This window comes from Pristis pectinata, chromosome 3 (genome assembly GCF_009764475.1).
Source record: "Pristis pectinata isolate sPriPec2 chromosome 3, sPriPec2.1.pri, whole genome shotgun sequence".
Lineage (NCBI taxonomy): Eukaryota > Metazoa > Chordata > Chondrichthyes > Rhinopristiformes > Pristidae > Pristis > Pristis pectinata.
The window spans coordinates 62154668-62177794 of record NC_067407.1 but is presented as its reverse complement, the minus strand read 5'-3'; the positions used below and the strand labels follow the sequence as shown (position 1 = coordinate 62177794).

At 40.1% G+C, this 23127-nt stretch overlaps 1 protein-coding gene across 1 annotated transcript in view; it reads left to right on the top strand.

Annotated features, from left to right (window-relative positions):
* LOC127567930 (torsin-1A-interacting protein 2-like) overlaps positions 1-23127 on the top strand; it is a 50240-nt gene that overhangs the window by 1025 nt on the left and 26088 nt on the right. Inside the window, exons 2-7 of the mRNA XM_052011143.1 lie at positions 2194-2244; positions 10834-10911; positions 11600-11650; positions 15490-15567; positions 20959-21015; positions 22308-22361. Of these exons, the coding sequence (XP_051867103.1) occupies positions 2194-2244; positions 10834-10911; positions 11600-11650; positions 15490-15567; positions 20959-21015; positions 22308-22361 (369 nt within the window). The remainder of the gene's footprint in view (positions 1-2193; positions 2245-10833; positions 10912-11599; positions 11651-15489; positions 15568-20958; positions 21016-22307; positions 22362-23127) is intronic.

The following is a 23127-nucleotide window of genomic DNA, read 5'->3' as shown; positions in this document are numbered from 1 at the left end:
TGTGCTTTGATTGACACTTTGCAGTTTATAATGCTTTGGGTCCAGACCCTTGCAACTACTTGATAGAAGTTCATAAAATTATGAGAGGCATAGAGAGTCAGAATCTTTTTCTCAGGGTAGAAGTGTCAAATACAAGAGGACATGCATTTAAGGTGAGGGGGGAAATTTAAAGGAGATGTGCGGGACAAGTTTTTCTTTCCATAGAGAGTGGTAGATGCCTAGAATGGGCTGCCAGGGGGCATGGTAGAAGCAGATATGACAGTGGTGTTTAAGAGGCTGTTAGACACACGAATATGCAGGGAATGGAGGAATACAGATCATGAGTAGGCAGAAAAGATTTAGTTTAATTTGGCATCATGTTCAGCACAGACATTGTGGGCCGACCTGTTTCTGTGCTGTACTGTTTTATGTTCTAAGTGCAAAGCTAATTAGTCTCCTCCACATTTGCTTTCTGACTTGTTGTAAGTTTACTGAGTTTATGCATTTGTTTTTGATTTACCATTTCATTAGTTTTTTTGTATTTTGTTTATATAGTGTTATCAATAATCTGTTTAGTTATATTGGCCCACTGAGTTCACACCATCAGGCAAACCTACCCTAATCCTGCTGAGTTCCCCCAGCACTTTTTGTGTACTAATCCCATTTTATTCTCCCCACATTCCATCATCTCCCCCAGATTGTACCACTCACCTATAAACCTGGGGCAATTTACAGTGGTCAATTAACCGACCAACATGCCTGACTTTAGGATATGGGAGGAAACTGGAGCACCCAGAGAAAACCCACACAGCCCCAGGAAGATCATTTGCAAAGGAAAAGTAGGATCCAGACTATCAGGCCATGTGTCTTGCCTCATATTTGACAGGAACATTCTGGCACTCAGCTGCATGATTGCAATAATTCTCTGAATAACAGAGCCTCTGTGCAAGGGAGCAAATGCAGATTTCCCAAAGTTGCTGTTAATTGTTTATGGTATTTTTCAAGATTGCACTTCAACCTTAAATTTCTCCTGCTGTTCACGGGCAAACTGAAATCTTCTGCTTGAAATCTGCTCAAACGGGCTATATCAGGTTATTTCAAGAAACGGTCTCCATCTATTTGAATGGAGAGGAACAACTGTAAGGGACAGTGCTACAAGTCTTAATTTGCATTTTAAATTATTATTTATTTAAATGTGTTTAATTGTTGGAGAGTATTTTGTTTTTTTATTGTTTTAATATTTTAATTAGTTTTAACAGTGTTGGAATGCTTTTGAATGTTTCTGACTGTTAGAGACTTTTAAAATCTTTAACAGCTAACGAAGCCAGTGTGCATGGCTTAATTGGCTCCGAGTTTTCATTTAGATGCTTTTGTTGGCGTTTTTCATTCTGGCCACCCCACAATATGACATTTATGCTTGAAGACCTTGCTGCTGTGTAGAGCCACATCATTTAAGAAAAGGCAGTGCTTTGTAGCAGGTTGATGATAGGAGATCTGCTGGAACTGAGAGTTGAAAATATGTACAGCAGGTCTGTAAAATGCTCAAGTTATTTGGATAAAATCTTCATGTCTCATCCTCCCTCATGCTTGCAAACATAGAGTTTGAAAGACTTGTCTGGATCTTTTAAAGCATGCGAAGTGGGAGAATGCTTTAGTTTTTAAAACTAGCAAGTCTGGAAAATTGGTTAAAGCTCTCACTATGAACTACAGTAGCTGCTTCTACTGTTTATGTAATCCTGTGTTTAAACTTCACCGGTTTGTACCTTATATTTCAATATGCCTGATATTCTGGTACATTCTAATGCATTCTTCATTGAACCTACTCTTGTTAGCAGTTGATTTCCCATACAAACTGATGGAAGGATTAATTACATGTCTTTTCCTTTATCTGCTGGCCTTTTATCCACGGTATTCTTCACACCTTTGTTTTATTCTGTGTTTATTTTGTCCAATGCATTTGTTTTTTCTCAATGTGGGCTGTTAAAGAATTTCTCTCATCATTTCTCCATTTCTGTTTGTCTACAACTTGCTCTTGTTTCTCTCAAGTTTCTTCTTCTGCCTGCTGTTTGCCTCTGCTATTTCATTACTTTTAAGACTGCTCCTGGACTGACTTTGTTTGTCATGAGTAAAAGGAAGGATAATGCAGGTGAAAGTAGAATTATTTGAAAGCAGTCAGCCTTGCTATACTTATAATGCTTCTTATTTCCCTGTTAGGTTATCAGCAACATTCAACTTCACCAGAACCTTCTAAGAAGTCTCACAAAGGTACCCTTTTTTTCTTTTGCTGATTAGTTCATTTCTGACTACTGTGGGTTTGCTTATGCCATGTAAACCATGTGAGCAGTTAACCAGGCTAAATAACTTGCAACTAGTGGCACCCCTTAGTTACGGTCCCACCTATTTGCCTTAAAATTGCATTTCAACCATTTTTGATGTATTAATTGGGTACCACATTTTCCCCTAATGTCAAATCTAAAATATCGCAAGATTGTGACATCTTCTCTTTAAGAAATCATTATTGTGGTTCACTGCCTTTTAGGAGAATGGAAATCCAATTCGCGTGTTCATACACTGCAGTTGCTGCCCAAGCTTGCAGTTGCCATCTCATTTGCCCACTGTCCGCTAGGAAGCACGTAGTGCTGTTGGAATTATCTCTTCATAGTCACGTTGTAGGCCATGGTGGAGAGGAGGAAAATTGGGCTGGTGGTTGATGGGGACTCTGAGCTGTGGAGCAGTCCCATTAAGTTCTGTTGTGGCACCCTGCTTGATCAGGCTACTCCATACCAATCATCATGGGCACAGTGCTACTTCGCTTCAGAAGAGGGATGGAGGGAGGAAGTGGTGTTGGAGGTGGGCGGAAGTATCAGCACACAGGCCTCCAGGTGGAGAATACCCACTCCACCCACCCCCCGTGGCAACACATGAAGCCACCAACTGCATCCCATGCCGAGGCTTACCCCAAACCAATGTGGGCAACAGCTGCGTCATGGCTACAGGTTGAGGCCTGAAGATATCAATGCAGAATTGCTTGTGTGATTTTTTTTCACTACACTATAAAAGCTATGTTCCGCTGAGCCCATTTTAATTCACTGTCAGCATGATGCAGTACTCGTTGAATTGAACGACAGTGTAGGTTGCAAACTTTGCTCTAATTTCTGCTTAGTGGCCACATTATTTCACCCTATCATGGAAATTCCCTTTTTCCCCACCCACTGCTCTCCCCCACGGTCTGCTACTTCAGCTAATTTGTTTCTCTCTTTCTCTGTTCCCATGAAGGGTTTCAGACATGAAGCATGAACCATTTCTCTTTCCACAGTCAATGCCCGACCTTCTGAATTTTCCAGCATTTTCTGTTTTTATTTAAGGTTTCCAACATCTGCATTTTTAAAATTATTTTTATTTAGAATCTCAAATGTTCTTCATTCTCCTACTTTTCCATTTGTTTTCCTCTGTGGCAACTTCCACACTGCAACTCTGTCAGGCCAAAGAACTAGCTTAATGCCTTTTCCATTGATCTAATATTGTTAACTTGCTAGGTCTGTGGAACATCTTTGTACAAAAGAAAAAAAAATTGTCTTGGCAATGCAACTTAATTAAAATTGATTAACCGAATAAAAATAATAATGTTCTTTATTTCTTACGGAACTGAGTCAAAGCTCATCAAGAAAGGTTAGATCCACTGAGGGCAAAAGCACTGACCAGCTCTGGATACCTACAAACAATAGTAAGTGGTAATGGGTCCCCCATGAGGCCCAGCATTTCTTGCTGCAAGTTTGTAGAATGAGGTTGTGATATGTCCCATTGAAGTCCATTTTCAGAGAGGCAGATTGTTGATTTGCAGCTAAACAAAGTCCGTTTCCTCTGAGGAAGTGTAGAGCAGATACCAGGCGTGTCGCTCACAGGATAGCAGTGGCACTAGATGCAACCTTTCACAATTTAGATTTTCTCTCAAATCACTTTGTCGCTCCTGAATCTTTCTCTTTGTTTCTCCCTCTGTCAATGCACTTCCCACTTCATGACTTGTGTCGAGAAGTTGCCTGTTGGCACTTCTCTGAAAATTCCTAAACCTGTCGATATCAGAAACCAAGCGTACACAGAGCCTGATTAGTTTTGGAAAGGAGACTCCCCAGTCATCTCGCATACGGTTGCCTTTGCCTGAAAAGGAGATGGGCACCAGTTACCAGGTCACTCTGAAAATCACCTCTGATGTCGTAGCATCTAAGGTGCTCCAGTGGTTATGGCGGCCAAATGACTACCTTTGACTTGGAATTTGCACCTGAACTAATATTGTGCTTGAGAGAAACATAACAAAATGGACAATGACCTTTTTTACTGAGTTGTCTCTTTCTGGAAGTTCCCTCCCAAAGAATTGTGTTTTATCTGAAAATTAGAACACAACCTAATTCAGGCTAAAATGATATTTCAACTTTATTCCCATATTTATAATTATACAAAATGAAATGAAGCAGAAAAATTGGCAAGATAATTATTAGGTGCTTGAGAGAGAACATTGAAATAACTTAACACTTTGTATTCCTCATGTGCTAAAGTTTTCTCAAGTCCAAATTTGGTGTCCATTATTTTGATTTCCAAATTACCCAGTCACAGGGACTGCTGACAATATTCAAGGATATCTTCCAGCTGCCACTTCCAACCTTTGATCTCACAATTAGTCACAAGTTTTGCCAGTGAAATTGCAGAGTATATTAAAATTCTTATCTCTGGGGAAATTTGAAGTATCGTCAAAAATAATACATGATCTATATAGCATACTGCTACTAAATCATGCATTTACCCCAGGCCATTGGAGAACAGTAAAGTATTTTAGTAAACTAGCTTCCTGATACATAGCGCTTGGCATTATCTTTCTGGGACCAACTCGTTGCTGTCATAGAATCTGGAGGACCATGGTAAACAGTAGAAAAGCAGAAAATCATGTCTTCTTCACTTCTTTCAAGTGCTTACTTACTCCACTGTGATGCAACTTTAGGTTATTTTCTGGAACTTTTTCTTCTTGTAGTAGATTCCCAATATTTGCTTGGAATCAGTAACTGTTGCCCTCGGATAGTCTGTCACTGTGTTGTTCATTGGCACTTGTTGTATGTTACTACATACCGCAAGCCATGACGTAAGATGATATTGAAAAGTGTACTTGGTTCTTGGTAGCAATGGATATAAGTCAAGCCTCTTTGCCAATGTGACATACTACTTTTTTAATTCCCTTTCACTTGAGACCACCCTTCCTCCCACTTTTGCTATCTGTGCTTTTTGGGCCACATAGTTCTTTCATTTAATAGCTTTCAAACTATTTGAATTGTATTTTAGTATTTAACATTTCCATAAGGGTCTCACTTCGAAGCTTACCCATAAATGTGTTCTTCACACCTTATCTACCAAGAGCTATGCACAAATGAAGCTTGGTAGCTATCTTGGACCATCTGTATCCTGGAATGTGTCTTTATACATCAAGGCCCAGAAATTTTTACTCCAAAAATGAACTGTGGCCTGCAGTTGGAAATTGATTAACCTGGAGATGAGCAGTATTTTCTCCTTGTTGGGAAATTCAGCTCCTGACTTGGCAGAGATTTTTGTTTCCTAGCACTCTTATTCTGGTGTAAAGCTTCCCCAAATGACCAGCAGAAGTGCCACACCCACAAATACTTTGCCATGTGAATTACATTTTTACCTTGTCTGTTCTGAAAAGTGACAGTTCTTGTTTACTCATAAAACCAGATATTCCTCATTTTAATTCCTAAATTACTCGCGGTTACAACTACTTCAGCTGAAATCAGCAGCCAGAGACACTGCAGTAAGTAACATAGTTTCAAGTCATTTAGAAAAACTGGCGAGCTTAAGAACTGACAGACTGGGGACTCCAGACCACCTAGGAGCGAGTGCAGCAGCTGGAAACTCGGGGAACATCTCCATTGTTTCAAGAAACGTGGCTGCAGGGCAGGGCTGCGAGTAAAACTGAAGTGCAGGGCCCTAAGGCCCCTCTCCACCACCATCCTTCTGGCTAATGTATGGCCTCTGGAAAATAGAATGGAAGACCTCAGAGCAAGACCGCAGTACCAGAGGGACATCAAAGACTGTTGTGTACTCTGCTTCACAGAGACATGGCTCACCCCCAGCACTCTGGACACAGTGCTTCAGCCGAGGGCTTCATTAACTGCTGCATGGACCAGACAGTGGCATCAGGTAAAGGCAGAGGCAACGTTTGCTTCATGTTTAACTCTTTGTGGTGCACAGACGTGGTGGTTCTGTCTCAGTCCTGTTCCCCAACCTGGAACATCTGGTGGTCAAGTGTTGTCTGTTCTGCCGTTATCCTGGTAGCGATGTACGTTCCACCCTTGAAAACGTCAAGCTGGCACTGGAGGAGCTGAGCACCATGATCAACAGTCACGAGACAACACACCCTGATGCCTTCTCGATCATCACGGGGACTTCAACCAGGCCAGCTTGAAGAAATCTCTGACCAACTGTCACCAACACATCACCTGTGGAACCAGAGGAGCCAACACACTCGATCACTGTTACACCACCATCAAGAACACTTACTGTGCCATCCGACGCCCGCACTTTGGCAAGTCCAATCACCTGGCTGTACTTCTACTCCCGGCATTTAGGCAGAGGCTGAAGACCACAGCACCAGTGGTGAGGACCACAAAGAAATGGTCAAGGGAGGTGGAGGAGCATTTACAGGACTGCTTTGAATCAGTGGACTGGACCATATTCGGGGATTCATCTTCGGATCTGAATAAATATGCCATGGTTGTCACTGACTTCATCAAGACCTGCATGGTTGAGTGTGTGCCGTCGAAAACATACTGCGTTTTCCCAAACCAGAAGTCCTGGATGAACCAGGAGATTCGCAGTCTGCTGAGGGCTAAATCTGTGGCATTCAAGACTGACGATCCAGAACCCTACAAGAAGTCCAGGTACAACCTATGGAAGGCCATCGTGAGAGCGAAAAGGCAAATCTGTGTGAAGTTAGAGACCCAGTTGGAGGCATGACAACTGTGGCAGGGTTTGCGTGCCATTACTTCCTGTAAGGTGAAACCTAACAGCATAAGTGGTGGTGATGCTTCACTCCCTGATGAGCTCAACACTTTTATGCACACTTTGAAAGGGAGAATAACACTTCATCTGTGCGAATCCCCATAGCATCTGGCGACCCTGTGATCTCTGTCTCAGAGGCTGACGTCAGAACATCCTTCAAGAGGGTGAACCCTCGCAAGACGTCAGACCCCAACATTGTACCTGGCAAAGTACTGAAAATCTCTGCCAACCACCTGGCTGGAGTGTTCAAGGATATCTTCAACCTCTCACTGCTGCGGTCGGAGATTCCTGCCTGCTTCAAAAGGGCATCGATCATACTGGTGCCCAAAAAGAGCAGGGTGAGCTGCCTCAATGACTGTTGCCCAGTAGCACTCACATCTACTGTGTTGATGTGCTTTGAGAGGTTGGTCATGGCGAGAATTAACTCCTGCCTGAGAAAGGACCTGGACCCACTGCAATTTGCCAACCGCCACAGCAGGTCTACAATGGACGCAATCTCACTGGCTCTCCACTCGACTTCAGATCACCCGGACAACAGCAAAACACATGCCAGGCTGCTGTTTATCAAATATAGCTCAGCGTTCAACACCATCATCCCCTCGCTACTAATCAACAAGCTTCAAAACCTGGGCCTCTGTACCTCCCTGTGTAACTGGATCCTTGACTACCTTATCGGGAGACGACAGTCAGTGTATTTCAGTAATAACATCTCCTCCTCACTGACGATCAACACAGGCGCACCTCAAGGATGTGTGCTTAGCCCACTGCTCTGCTCTCTCTGCACTCATGACTGTGTGGCTAGGCACAGCTCAAACACCGTCTATAAATTCTCTGATGACACTACTGTCGTTGGCAGAATCTCACGTGGCGATGAGGAGGTGTACAGGAGTGAGATTGGTTGGTTGAGTGGTGTCACAACAACAACCTCGCACTCAATGTCAGCAAGACCAAGGGACTGGAAGGGGAAGTCAGGAGAACACATACCAGTCCTCATTGAGGGTCAGCAGTGGAAAGGGTGAGCAGCTTCAAGTTCCTGGGCGTCAACATCTCAGAGAATCTACCTTGGGCCCAACACATTGATGCAATCACAAGAAGGCACGCCAGTAGTACTTCATTCAGAGTTTGAGGAGATTTGGTATGTCACCAAAGACTCTTCCAAATTTCTACAGATGTACAGTGGAGAACATTCTGACTGGTTACATGACCGCCTGGTGTGAAGGCTCCAAAGTGCAGGATCGAAAAAGGCTGCAGAGGGTTGTAGACTCAGCCAGCTCCACCATGGGTACAACCCTCCCCGCCATCGAGAACATCTTCAAAAGGCGGTGCCTCAAGAAGGCAGCATCCATCATTAAGGACCCTCAGCACCCGGGGCATGCCCTCTTCTCATTACTACCATCGGGGAGGAGGTACAGGAGTCTGAAGACCCACACTCAAAGTTTCAGGAACAGCTTCTTCCCCTCCACCATCAGATTTCTGAACAGTCCATGAACACTAACTCATTATTCCTCTTTTGCACTACTTATTTATTTTTGTAACTTATAGTAACTTCTATGTCTTTATGTCTTGTACTGCTGCCGCAAAACAACAAATTTCACAACATACGTCAGTGATAATAAACCTGATTCTGATTTTGTTTCTCCTGAAACTGTGCAGTTCAAGGACCCAATGTGCACACTGTATTCCTTGTCTTCACTATCTGGAACTTCTTGCATCCTCACATAGAGCCTCACCAATGTGCTTGGGTTGTTTTGCCCATGGAGGTCATGGCTACCATGAGGTTCCCAGCTTTGAGATCGTTCCGGGCTGCCACTGCTGATCTCTGCCACATCTTGCAGCTTGCTGCTTACTGCAGCATTAAGGAGGTCACTCAGCCTCTGTATTCAAGGGGTTGAGAACATTTCATTCAGCTTTCCTTTAACGTATAGGAGCAGGGATATGGCTGATTTGCAGTCATTCGTCGACTGCAGTTGTCTGATAATACTTTTTGGATAAACTCCTCCAATGCCACTTGTCTGTATCCCTGGAAGATCTCTGTAATCCTGTGCACAAAGAACATGCTTTTTCTTGGGTTCTACATCTCATCAGTCTGTCCAGATTCTTCTGACTCTCTAGAAGCATTCTCCTCTCGCCTTCTTGTCACTATTGCAAATGTTCTTTAAGGAGCTATATTTTAGCTAAATGCAAGCAACTGTGAGGAGTTGCAGTGGAGAAATAGAAGGGACAGCTGGAAATGAAATAGTGTAGCGACTAGCTACACACTAAAGAATAAAGACACGGAGTCTGTTGCTTGGAGTCAGAAGTCGACTGGCCAACGGGCGTGGTGCGCCTTTTAATACTCTAACTCTTCCCGTGCTTCCGTACCCACGCTGACGTCACGTGCGGGTCACCTGACCTTCCTGCGCACAGGCTTTCCTAGCCCAATGCTGGAGAAGAAGGAGGGCCCTACGCCATTTGGGTCGGGGCCTCCGACGACGCTCGCGATCTCGGGAGCTGGTTCGATACCAGTAAGGTGAGTCGCCACAATAGTACAATACAACTTCACCCAGGGAGACATAGATACATTACCCTATGAATTTGCAATTAAAGGTTGTAAGGTTTATAGGAATTTCACAAGCAACTTTCAGTGATTGACAATGCTGTTTTATTGCCATTAAAATGAAATATATCTATTTTCTGGGCCCATGAATTTATAAAGTACATTGTGCACAAAGCTAGTTTAGTATGTACTTGCCTTTGTTCAGTAGAATGATTATATGATTTTTAGCAACAGGTCTGGACACAAAAGCTAATATGTAGTATCATAATTTCTCAGCTTTTTTAGTTATTTATCTTAATACTCCAATTCTCACTGGAAAAATCCAGATGGAGAGTCAGCTTGAGTCTTTTATGTATGTTTTGAGGCAATCTGTTTCATTGGTATCATTAGAGACATGGTATCCCCTTTGTCTGTCCATCCTGCCAAAGATTGCATCATGATGCAGTGCAAATGTTAGATTTAGATAGCTTCATAGTAAGCAGTTTTATGATGTAGTCTCTCCATAATTGGTTCTTTTTGTTCAAAAGTTTCTTCTCACTATTTTCTTACTTTAAGACATTGAAACCAATGTTCCCACACGTTGCACTAAACCTTGAGAGATACAACAGTCACATCAAGATGGACGTAATAATTATTAATGTAAAGTAAAATTGTTTGCAATTTATTGTCTTTTGTTGCTTATAATAATAAAGGTAAAACTGGCATGATTTTCTGGTTTATACAGTGGTTCTAGTATGCTGAAAAGCAAATATCTAGTTAATGAAGAAACTGATTGCGTTCATTGGTAATAATCATTAACTCGCACTGTGTTCAGTCTTTAACAAGAATTTCCTTTACTTCAATAGTCAGGTGTTTGTATGCACCAAACATATCTTACCCACTGAACTTGTGACTTTTACTTTGTCTAATCATGGTGCTGTCTTCCACTATGGCCCTGGAGCTTCAGCTTGAGTTTCACATTATAAACAATGCTGTCAAGCTCTTTTTATGGAAATATTAATGAGCTGGCTGCTGTAGCGAGGAAAATAATGGAAGCTTTGTGATTTAGCTTGACCCAATGGAGTTGGCCATTGTATCTACACAGCATGTACTGTTGGTGTTAATCCGAAGTAGAGTACAGGCTGATTTATATTCGAACTTGTTCCAGTCTTTGAACAACAAAGAACATCATGTATATAAAAAGATACCCATTGGCTCTGTTACTGATTTTGGACCCATTGCAAATGAACAATTCTTAATGGACACTCTGGTACACATAGGTTCTTCCATAAGAAATGAAGGTGACCAGATGGTAACACCGCGTCCTTCGATAAGAAATGCGAGAAAAAGAAATGTTGGTAAGTTGCTCTAATTACATGCAACACGTTCACTTCATCCTATTGACTCTTCAAAGCAGTTTATGAACTAGTCTAGATTCATTTGGCCATAATATTTCAGGAACTGTATTTGAGGATTTGATGTACTTTTTCCTTCTTCAACTGTTTACTTCATTACAAGCAGAAAAAAACAAGTGGGAAGATTGTACTGAGTCTTGCATGATCGAAACTGGGAAAAGAAATTTAAGAATTGGAGCCATTCTTTTCATCAAAATCATTAACTTGGATCTTACTATTTTTGACTTTATTATGGATGAACTCGAAGATACCTTCAAGTCAATAGGATTAGAAAGTTGTCTCTTTAGTAAAACTGAGTCCATTAAGGTAAAGGTGCCAGTAATTTAACAGGCTTGAATTTTTTCTTTTTAATTTTGTTTCAACTCGGGCGTGGGATGGGGTTTTTTTTATTTGTCTTTAGTGTAATTGTGTACTTTCACTTACTTAAAAACTTATGTCATCCAATCTATTAACTTTCAATCCATATGAGGTAACATAACTATATGGAGGTATTGAAGAAATCATGTAAACGACAAGTGCAAAATGAAATTTACCACCAATAGCATGTCACCGTTATAATGTATGGTTAACAAGTACGATTGATCAGCAGTTTGTATTTTATTATTTGTAATACTTGTCATTTCTTTCCCAGATCCTGGACCTGGTTCAGAATCATCAGAGCCTCAAAGGAAGTCTCGTAAAGGTACATTCTTTTTATTTGCTGATTAATTCACTTCTAACTAAGGGAGGATTGTTAATGCAGTGTAAACGAGTGAACAGTGAACCAAGCTTTAAAAAAAAACATGCAATTAGTGTCCACTCATATAATTGCTTTCTGGGAAGCAGATCAGCACAGTTAAAGTGACCTTTCCATGGCAACTTTACAGGCCCTCATGGAGGTGAGGAGAACTGCAATAGGAGTTATTGGGAGCCCCCAGTGTCACCTTACGGTCTGAATAGGTTATATCACAGAATTATCACAAATCCATAAAAATAATTCGATCCACAATACTGCCTGTCTGCAGTGGAGGGAGGGAGGAGATGGAAGTGGAAGGTGAGGGATGAGTCCTCAAATGGAAAATCTCCAACATGTGGTACTGCCAATTACATTGTTCAACATGGCTTGCGCTAAACCAGCAAGGGCAGTGGTGGAGTCAGGGCCGCAGACTGAAACTTGTATGACAGTGCAGAGATGCTTCAATCTGCTCAGTGAGATTTTTATTTGCATTTTAAAAAAATTCCATCAGGACCACTTTAATTCAGACACTGTTCACAACTTTCAGCATCTGTCCTTGCTGAACTGACTTTATAACAAAGGTTGTAGGTTATCTCCTTTGCTCCAATTTCTGCTGGCATGCAATGAATGTGTTCTGCACATGTTGATGATGTCATGACATATGTGAAATACATGGTGGAAATGACACCCACGCTTGGGTGAATCATAGCAGGAAGTGGCTGGTCCAATTTCTTGATGGTGGGACTTCAACAAAGAATGGACTCTTACACCAAAAAAAATGTAAAATCTTTTTATGAGCAATAAACTCATTGAAAAGAAACTGGCTCAAATGTATCTAATAACTAGGTCTTACTAAACAAACCTTGTAATTGAAATTATATAAAATAGCCCGAGCACAGGATTTATCAAATTCAGTCCAAGAGATTTGAATACAATTCACCCAATGATCTTCCACTGCTCATTCATTGCATCATATATTTGAGGAGCTCGGAATCTGGCTACTAGATTGACCGTGTTTGCAGGGCTTTCATGGTCAAAACAAGGTCGGAGGCTCCCTGATGTGGATGCTCACCAATCCATCAATAGTCTTGCCAATAAACCAAGAGGGTGTGGGGAGGAGGCACTCGTTGGCCTGCTGGAGCTGCAGCACAGAAACTACTTCCCTAATGTGGGCATGAACCAATGGAAAAGAAGGAGAGTGAAAAACACTTGAGGAATGTGGACTGGCACACTAGTCCCCATTTCTGTAGAGTGCTGTATTACAGCAAGGTGTGCCATTGGTTCTGAACTTGGAAGTCACATATAGTTTACTTGCAATGTGATCTGCAAAGCCTCAGAGCCATAGCTTGTAAACGCAAAATGATTTTTTATAAGTATGTTATTTTTGTATCCTTTTTCAAACAGTCCCCATCCCACCATCTCTTCATGAATTTTCCACCTCTGGTGATGGACTAGAAGGAAACTTGACTTTACTATCCACAGATGCCAAGAGCAGAGCCCAGACAGTGTTTGAACTGGAAAAAGGGGATGTCAGAAGCTGGGGTGAGGGAGAAATGGCGATACTGGTATCATGCTTTAGTCAGTAGGAGGTTTATGAGAAGGATAATATCTGAATGTGACTTCATGAATAGGAAATCATTGCACTTAGATTGCACATTTCATTACTTAGGATGTCCAAAATGATTTCTGATCAGGGAACTATAACCACTATTCTAATGTAGGAAACATGGCTTCCAAAGTTTCCAAAACAGTAATAAAATATTAGAGGGAATTTGCTGGTCTTCTTTAAACTGGCATCCTTCAATTCACCTGAGAGGTCCATTGGGTCTTGGTTTAATGTCATATCTACAAAATGGTAGTTGTAGCCATGCAGCAGTTCTTATGTCTAGCACTGGACTGTCAGTCCCAATGATATAATGAAGAACCTGGATTGGGACTGGATCCCATGACCTTCTCATTCACAAATACAAAAAAGACGGCTGATTTCTGAGGGAGTTGGATTTGGTATAATAAATCCAGAAGATGCTGGAAATATTCAGCAGGTCAGGCATCACCTATGGGGGATTTACATAAAGTGGGGTTACACAAGGCTAAGGTTCTGATTCTGGCCACGTGATGGAGGGTAGGTCATTTGCAGAACAATTGAAGATTGATGGCTCTAGGATACTGGGTTGAACTTCTGCAGCAAAGTCTTGGAAAGGCTATGATTTTTATCTGGTGATCTCAACTAATTGACTTTGAATGAGGAATGACCAGCAAATGTAATTTTCACATTGATTCTCATTGACTTCAATTTTGCTAGGTCCTTGAATTCACAAAGCTGCCTAGGAATGAAAGATAGTAGCTTTCATCTAACCTCAGTAATTAAGCTTTATTTTTTCATGTTTGAAGCAAGGTTGTAATGGGGTCTGGATCCAAGGGATCCTGGTGAAATCCAAACTGAACATGAGTAAGCAGTATGATGATGTCTGATAGTGATGTCCACAGCACTTCAATGATGATTGAGAGTTGGTTGATGGAGTAATTGATTGGACTACATTTGTTCTGCTTCTTGTAAACTGGACAGATCTGGGCAATTTTGCATATTTGGGGGTGGATGCCAAAGTTCCATATGCATTGGTACAGCTAGGATGGAGGCAGGTGAGCTCTGGAGCACAGGCTTTCAGTCCTGTGAACTTTGCCCTGTGCTGGGTGGTTTCTTGATGTCAGGTGGTTGAATCGGTGTCTAAACTTTGATTCAATCACGTCTTGTGGTGCTGGGGATTTCATGGAGAGGCTGGGTGGATTATTTGGAGTTTCCTAATTGCTTTCAAATGCTTCAGCTTTGTCCTTTGAATTTTTATGCTGAAATCTGTCATCTTTGAGAAGAGAGATGTTCATGGGGCCAGCTTAGTTCTGAAATCACTGTACTTGGTCTATATCATGCTAACTTTTACTGTTTTATGTAAGCTTGTGTTTAAACTTCACCACTCTCGTCCCTTAATTTTAGGTATGTCTAAAGTTGCTTCTATCATGATCTTCTGCAGTCTTCATTGAACCTACACTTTCACCAATTAACATTCCACACAAACTATTGGACTTGTTTCTAAATTACCTGCTGAACTTTTCTTTCTGGAATTCTTTCCGTCTTTCTTTCACTCTTGTGTTTGTTTTTTTTCCCCTATGCTTTTGTACATTCACATCAAGAACATAGGAACATGAGAAATAGAAGTAGGAGTAGACCAATCAATCCTTTGTACCTACTCTGCCGTTCAGTAAGATCAAAGATGATGTTCTATCTCAGCATCTCTTTACTGCACTAATCCTGTATCCCTAGATATCGAAAAATCTACCCTTCTCTGCCTTGAATATACTTGGTGACTAGGCATCGACAACCCTCTAGGGCAGAGAATTACAAAGATTCGTTGGCCTGTGATGAAGAAGTTTCTCCTCATCTCTGAATGGTTGACCCCTTCTTCCTCTGGTTCTTGACACCCAAGAGCAACGCCATGTCTGCATCTGCACTGTCAAGCCTTGTCAGAAATTTGCTTTGATGAGATTACCTCTCAGTTTTCCAATCTGACGAGAGTACAGGCCCTATCTGCTGAATCTCTCCTTGAGGCAAATCCCCCACCCAACAAATCAATTTATTGGTGGGCTGTTGAAGATTTTCTTTGATCATCTCTATTTCTGATTATCTGGAACTTGCTCCCTTTTTCATTGAGACTCCTCTTTCCTCTGCCTGCTATTTGCCTTCTGTTTTTCTTTTATTGTTATTCCTGCTCTTGTACACATTTAACATTTGCATCTTTATCCCTTTTTAAAAGATGGAGCTGCAACTGAGATAAATCCTCATATTAGCACGGACCATCATCCTCCTATTTCTGAGAGCCTGGAATCACAAGGTATTGGCAGATCCAGCAGTGCAGCATTGATTTTCACTTATTTGTGTACATATGACTAGTCTAAAATCCATGAATGTTTGTATGTTCTGACTCTGAGTTTCTACCCCGTGTTCTAGTTCCTTTTTGCCAGTTGAAAATCCAGGGCTGACATCTTCTGCTTGTCAGCCACCTAAACAATGTCCATGCTGCCACATATCTGGTGTTGAGTGAAGTAACTATCTTGATGTTCTTTACGTGTGCTTTGATTGCCTCTAATAGAAGTTGCAAAAGTATTAGAATGAATTGAGAATTGTTTCATGAGTAATGGCTAGAAATGACCAGGATTCCTTCACGGGATACTGCTGAAAAGAATGGCTGTAGCAGGTTGGGTAAAAGGCATAAAGGAGATCAACTTTCTCCCTAACACGTCATTTTAAATAAGAGTAGTTCTGATGGTATGGGCAGAGCACCTGGAATGGATTTGATTCAGGTGGGCAATGGAACTTGCAGGTGGTTTGCAAAAGGAACAGGAGGATTTGGCAAGTAAGAAGTTTGGAAGGAACAATCTGTCCGTACACTTATGACCTAGGGATCGCATTAGAAGCTAGATCTCTGCTGTGGGTGTTTTGCATATTGCAAGAGAGGTTGGGTGGTGGGGGTGGGCAAGTGGAGCTCAAGGGGAAGTGCAACTCTAAAACCCAGCATATAAAGTAATCAAATAACAGAAATCAGAACATTTACAACGTATGTCACACCATTTATTAAGTATGGGAATAAATCAACAAAACTAAAAAGAATGACTTGTTTGTCTTGTTTGATCCAGTTAACTCATTAAGTTAAATATCTGGGCTAAAGGAATTTTCTGCTGCTGAGGAGTGCACATAACTGTATACTCTGGATGCATGTCAAATGCGTGCTTTGCTAAAGTGTGGTTTTTTTTTGTTCTGCTTATATAGTTTTTAAATGATTTTTAAGAAAATTTAGTTTGGGTAAATGATTCTGTTTGAGACCTGCACCTCTCATTATGTCATCCATGTTTTCTCCCAGAGGCAAATCATCTGTGACGAGACCATTCACTTTTAATGTCTGAATGGTTGATAACTGACAAAGCAAAAAGTGCTAGAAACACTCAGTAAGTTGGGCAGCATCTGTACAGACAAAGGTCTTTCACATGAAGCAGTAACCTTCTATTTTCCCCACAGTGCTGTCCAATGTGGTGAATGTTAGTATTGTTTATTAGTATATCACTCACATGATCACAAGGAATATCCCAAAGATTTGCTAGGGCACTTATGTATCATAGCCAATAATTAACAAGTAGTTGCTCAAATTCTCAGAAAAATATTTCATATTGCTTCACAACGTTGGGCCCATCGAGTCCCCATGGGCTCTCAGCGTATTCCTATCAATTCCATCCCCCATGCCCACTTTATTTCCCTGTCATCAATTCTCTTTCAAATGCACATCTGCTGCGCCACCTATTTGGATACTAATCAACTTAGAAATATATATTGTGCTGGACAACTCAAAGAATTAGTCCTGAGGGATAAAAATCGGATGAAAATAGCAGTCAGCTGAACATTTCATAGAAACATAAGCACAGAAACATGCCCTTCAGCCGACTTTGTCCATGCTGACCGTGATGCCTATCTACGCTGAACCCACAGCTGGGTCGTATCCCTCTGCATATTTCCTTTCCAAGTATCTGTTCATATACCTTTTAAACATTGTAATTTTATCTGCCTCCATCATCTCCTCTTGTTGTTGTAAGTCTTCGGTCTGCATTATTGAATCAGTTTTTTCTCTCTCCATTAACATAGCTTGATCCACTGGGCATATCTCGTAACCCTGCAGTTCCCAGCTTTCACGTGGAATCGGCAGTGTTCTCACTCTTCAACTGCCTCATTTCATAGCCTTTCTTCATTTTTTTCTCTCTCACTCATTGCCCCAATTAACCCTTTGACCTGATAACCTCTACAATTTATCCCCATGGCAACTCCGGCCTATCAGCGATATTCCCTTTGTCCTATCCATCCCTGCCACATATTCTCTGCAACTTAAAACTAACTTGTTCTCTCTCTTTACACAGTTTGGGGATTCTGAAAGATGAACTTTTTTCCTCTTTCCACAGGTGCTGCCTGACCTGCTGTGTATTTTCAGCTCTTTCTGTTTGTAGATTAAAAGGTTGGGTCCTGGGCAGCTGAGAGCATGGCCAATGAACGTGGGGCAAAAGTAGAGGGAATCTGGAAGGGACAAAACATCGATGAACATGGAATTCCCAGAGTGTTGCAGGGCTGGAGGAGGTTACAGGGAGATGGAAGTGTGAGGCTCATGGATGGATTGAAAATAAAAATAAGTTCTAATTTTCCTAAAGATAATACTGTAATGAATAATTTCTTTGACCAATTAAACTTTCCAATACTTTCCACTGAAAACCGAAAACAGTTGGATCAATCTATTACATACGAGGAAATCGCCGAGGTTGTGCAATCTTTACATTCTCGAAAGACTCCAGGTCCTGGTGGATTTCCTGGAGAATTCTATAAGGCCTTTTCCCCTTTGCTTGTAGCTCATTTATGTGCTGTTTTTTCGGATTCTTTTAAATTGGGTAGACTACCACAATCTTTTTATGAAGCCTCTATCTCACTTATTCTTAAGAAAAATAAGAACCCAACGGAATGTGCTTCGTACAGACCAATTTCGCTACTTAATGTGGATGTTAAGATTTTATCTAAAGTTCTAGCTCGTAGATAGGAAAATATTTTACCTTCAATTATATCCGATGATCAGACTGGTTTTATTAAAAATCGATATTCTCATTTTAATATTCGTCATTTACTGAATATTATCTATTCTCCCTTTAAGGAAATATCGGAATGTGTGATATCTCTAGATGCTGAGAAGGCCTTTGATCGGATTGAATGGAATTACTTATTTAAAACTTTAGAGAAATTTAATTTTGGGCCTGATTTTATCCAATGGATTAAATTACTTTATTTATCCCCTTCTGCTCGAGTTCTTACTAATTTTCAAAATTCTAAATTTTTTAAACTTCGACAGGGATGCCCTTTGAGCCCTTTGCTCTTTGATTTGGCCTTAGAACCTTTGGCTATTTCTCTCCGAGAATCTGGAGATATCCTTGGTATCTCCAGAAGAGGTATTAACCACAAAGTTTCTTTATATGCTGATTATTTGTTACTTTTTATATCTAATGTTGAAGCCTCGTTACCTCCTCTGCTTTCTTTACTCTCTCGCTTTAGTCATTTTTCAGGCTACAAATTGAACTTATACAAGAGTGAACTTTTTCCTCTGAATAACCTGGTATCGTTTGCTATGAACGTTCCTTCTAAAATTGTAAGAAATCATTTTACCTCTCTGGGGGTGTCAATTACTAAAAATTATAAACATTTACTTAAAGAAATCTTTTTTACCTTATTGCATTATGTGAAAAGGGTTTTATCAAGTTGGTCTCCCCTTTCTATATCATTGATTGGCCAAATTAATGCTATTAAAATGAATATTTTACCTAAATTTATAAATCTATTTCAGGCTTTACTTGTTTTTATTCCTGAGACTTTCCTTGACTCTCTTGAGTCAATTGCATCTTCCTACATATGGAATAATAAACATCCTAGACTATATAAAGTTCACCTTCAGAAGGTTAAAAAGAACGGAGGTCTAGCCTTACCTAATTTTAGATTTTATTACTGGGCAGTCAATATATGAAATCTTACGTTTTGGTTACATTACATTAATCAAGAGGCTTGTCCAGTGTGGGTTTCTTCGGAAGTTAACTCTGTTAAAAAAAATTTCTATTATTTCCCTACTTGGTTCTTCACTTCCAATATTATTAAATAAACTAACAGATAATTTAGTAGTTAAACATGCTTTGAGGATTTGGTTACAATTTAGAAAATATTTTGGTTTATTGAGTTTTTCTTTGTCCAGTCCCATTTTCTCTAATTATTTTTTTAAACCTTCTATGACTGATGTAGTTTTTAAAGAGTGGGACAAATTAGGTATTACTTGTTTTCAAGATATGTTTGTTGGAGGAAACCTTTCGTCATTTGAACAATTGTCTACCAAGTATAATTTACCAAAAACTCATTTTTTTAGATATTTACAAATTAGAGATTTTCTTCAAACTCAATTACATTCTTTTCCTTTGAGTCCTGATAAAAATTTATTAGATGTAATTTTTAATTTGGAACCCTTTCATGATGGCTCAATATCTAATATTTATGACAGATTACTAGGAATGTGTAAGGTGCCACTAGATAAAATTAAAAACACTTGGGAAAAAGATTTGCAGATGTCAATTTCTGAGGAAACTTGGAATGAAATTTTCAAGTTGGTTAATACAACGTCATTGTGTGCCCGTCATTCTTTCCTTCAATTTAAAGTAGTCCATAAAGCTCACTTGTCTGAAGATAAACTATGCTGTTTTTATTCTGATATATCTCCTTACTGTGACAAATGTAATAACGGAGTGGCTTCTTTAATTCACATGTTCTGGACATGTCAGAGTCTTAAAAAAATATCGGACAGAGGTCTTCCATACTTTTTCTGTACTTTTCAAAATAAATTTTAAACTTAATCCTTTGACTGCATTATTTGGGATTGTTGGAGAAAAAGATAGAACTTTGAAGGCTTCTGATTTACACATTCTGGCTTTTATTTCTCTTATAGCCAGGAGGGCTGTATTGCTCAAACAGAAGCAGGTTACTCCGCCTACTCATGCTCAATGGTTACGTGATGTTATGTCATACCTGAATCTAGAGAAGATTCGCTGTTCAGTTTTTGAATCTAATTTAGACTTTCAAATCCTTGTGGGGACCTTTTTTGAATTATTTTGAAAATCTCTGATTTGGTGACTAAAACGCAGATATTGGCCGACACTTACGTTTAAGGGTTTTTCCTTGTTTTTTTCCACGAAACAGCTTCGGTTTTTGGTAGTAGGAGTAGATTTTTTTTTAAATAATAAAATATTTCAATTTTTTTTTCCTTTATTAACTATTATATGTGATTATTAATTTAGAGTATTGTGATCTTAAGTATGATTTAACACAACATATTCAGTAGTATTTTTACTCTCTTTGATGCATGTACTCTGTATTTTTTCATGGATTTAATAAAAATATTGTAAAGAGGGAAAATAAAAATAATATTTTTAATTTTTAGGTAACACTTCAATATAGCCATTAACTAACTGCCTTAGTGCTTAAACTAGAAGATGGCTGGCCAGGCCTGCTTGGGTGACCTGTTGTATAATTGTGTTGATTTGCCCTGCTTGGTTGAAGTGTAGGTAACGTACCAACCATTCACTAAGCAACAGGAAATTTCCATGCAATTTTGTATGAGTTTGCAAGTTTGTCAATGTATTTAAAGGTTCTGTTTTGTCTTTTTTTGCAGAGCCAGAAATGATGGACTGTTCGGACGATGTCAACCTTGATACAGTGCCCCTTGCAGGTCTACTATTTCTGAATTATCAGTATTCTGAAGCTTGTTCAGTTAATATTTCTGTATTAGTAAGATGACTATCACAACTTGAAGATGCAGCTTGGGTATGAAAACCATGCAGACTGGTTCGCATGGCTAGGATTCATTGCACAAACTGCTTTCAGTGTTAACATTTGGCCTTGTTAACATCATTGGGGTGGGGGGGGGCGCGGGGTCAACAAGATATATTTGGTTTTGATTTTGAGAATTTGATTCTGTCTTCTTTTTAGAAGAGATTCCACATTTCCTCCCACTGATGTTAGGCTGAGTGGTCTATTAAAATCCCTCTTTGGAGTTATCTTTCTTCCTTCTCTGGATAAGTAGTAAGATACATATTGCTATTACGTTTCATTATTGTGAAGATATGACCAAAACTTGAGGGCAAAAAATGCAATATCCCCGCTGATTCTTGGGAATTCCTGGCCCATGACTGCTCAAAATGAAGGAGGAGCACTTGGGATGATAGTGAGTCGATGCATCGAGAGTGTACAGAGGCTCTGTGTAAATGGTGGAAGAAGTGCACCACCTGAAAGGCTACCCATACACCTGTCCCATCAGCAACCTCCTGCCCAGCTGTGGAAAAGTTCGCAATTCCCACAATGGCCTCATCAGTCACCTCAGAACCCACGAAACTGGAATGGAAGCAAATCATCCTCGATCCCAAGGGACTGCCTGAGAAAAATATTCATTAATTGATAAAATCTGATCAAATGGCAGTTGAGTATTTCTGTATGGTCTCAACCACATTTCCTCCCACTGATGTTAGGCTGAGTGGTCTATTAAAATCCCTCTTTCAAGTTATCTTTCTTCCTTCTCTGGATAACTAGTAAGATACATATTGCTATTACATTTCATTATTCTGAGGATATGCCCAAAGCTTCCTTGAAGGCAAAAAATGCAATATTCCAGCTGATTCCTGGGAATTCCTGGCCTGTGACTGCTCAAAATGGAGGAGGTGAACCATTAATGGTCACATAACATGCTACGGTTGGGTGAAATGAAGTTGTGTATTGGGAATCCACCTACCAAATATTTGTAAGCAATTTGGTTATTAAGCAACCCCTCACCCAATAAATCATACAGCTACTGCATAGTTTACTTATGAAAAGTGATTTTTTTTTGGTTGAGGTACTGAAAGATGAGTGACACTTGTGACATGATCCATATTCGAGAAAGAAGTTGCAGAATGATGGTTCAGCATGCTACTTACCATAGAGGAAAATTTCTGGAATTATTGGTTCCATTTTGCAATCTGCTTTCAGATGGGAACGAGGCTGAAGATGACAAAGAACTTGCGGCATCACCTGAAGATGAAGGTAATATGTTCCTGAATCTGGAAGCTAGAGCATGCCACTTAAAAGTACTTCAGGTCTTCCAAATTAAGCATATTGCTTGCAATGTTTTTTTTCCCATTTCTCCCAATAAAGTTCTGTGGACAAGAGTGTAACCAGTTCATAAAGGAGCCATGTCCTCAGAGTCATTTTTAATGTCACAGAAGATTTATAGAAATAAGTTGTCAAGTATAATCATTGTTCTGTACAGATATGAGCTTGAATTAGTGAATTGCAATGTCATTCTTACTAATCCAGTTGCAGAGAAATACTAAGTAAGGTTGTGTAAAGGATGTAAATTTTAACACCAACATTAATGAAGTCTTTTATTTCTTCTGCTGGTGTTAGTTAAGTTCCCTTATGTTGTATAGCCTATGTCTTCTCAGTAAAGTTTGTGCACATTGTATCCTTTGTCCTTGGGATGGTGGGGCAAACCTTGGCAATAGTCAGCGGGGATGGGGGATGAAGCCTGAGGCCCTGGAAACATGACAGGACAAAGGTCTGAGGAACTGTTGCCAGATGAATGTACAAGGTATAGTGGACCACTTAATTTTTCAGGAAAACTGACAAAGGTGTTCCTTTACCATCAACACATGTAATTAAGGCATTAAAAATAACTGGGTTAATTTGCAATCAGATTACCCGTGGAAGTTTACACCGATTAATTAACAGGTCTAGTTTCCATGCATTTTTCAAATCCCTTGGCTGGTTATCTAGCTTAGCCTGAGCCAAGAAGGTAACACCTGAATGG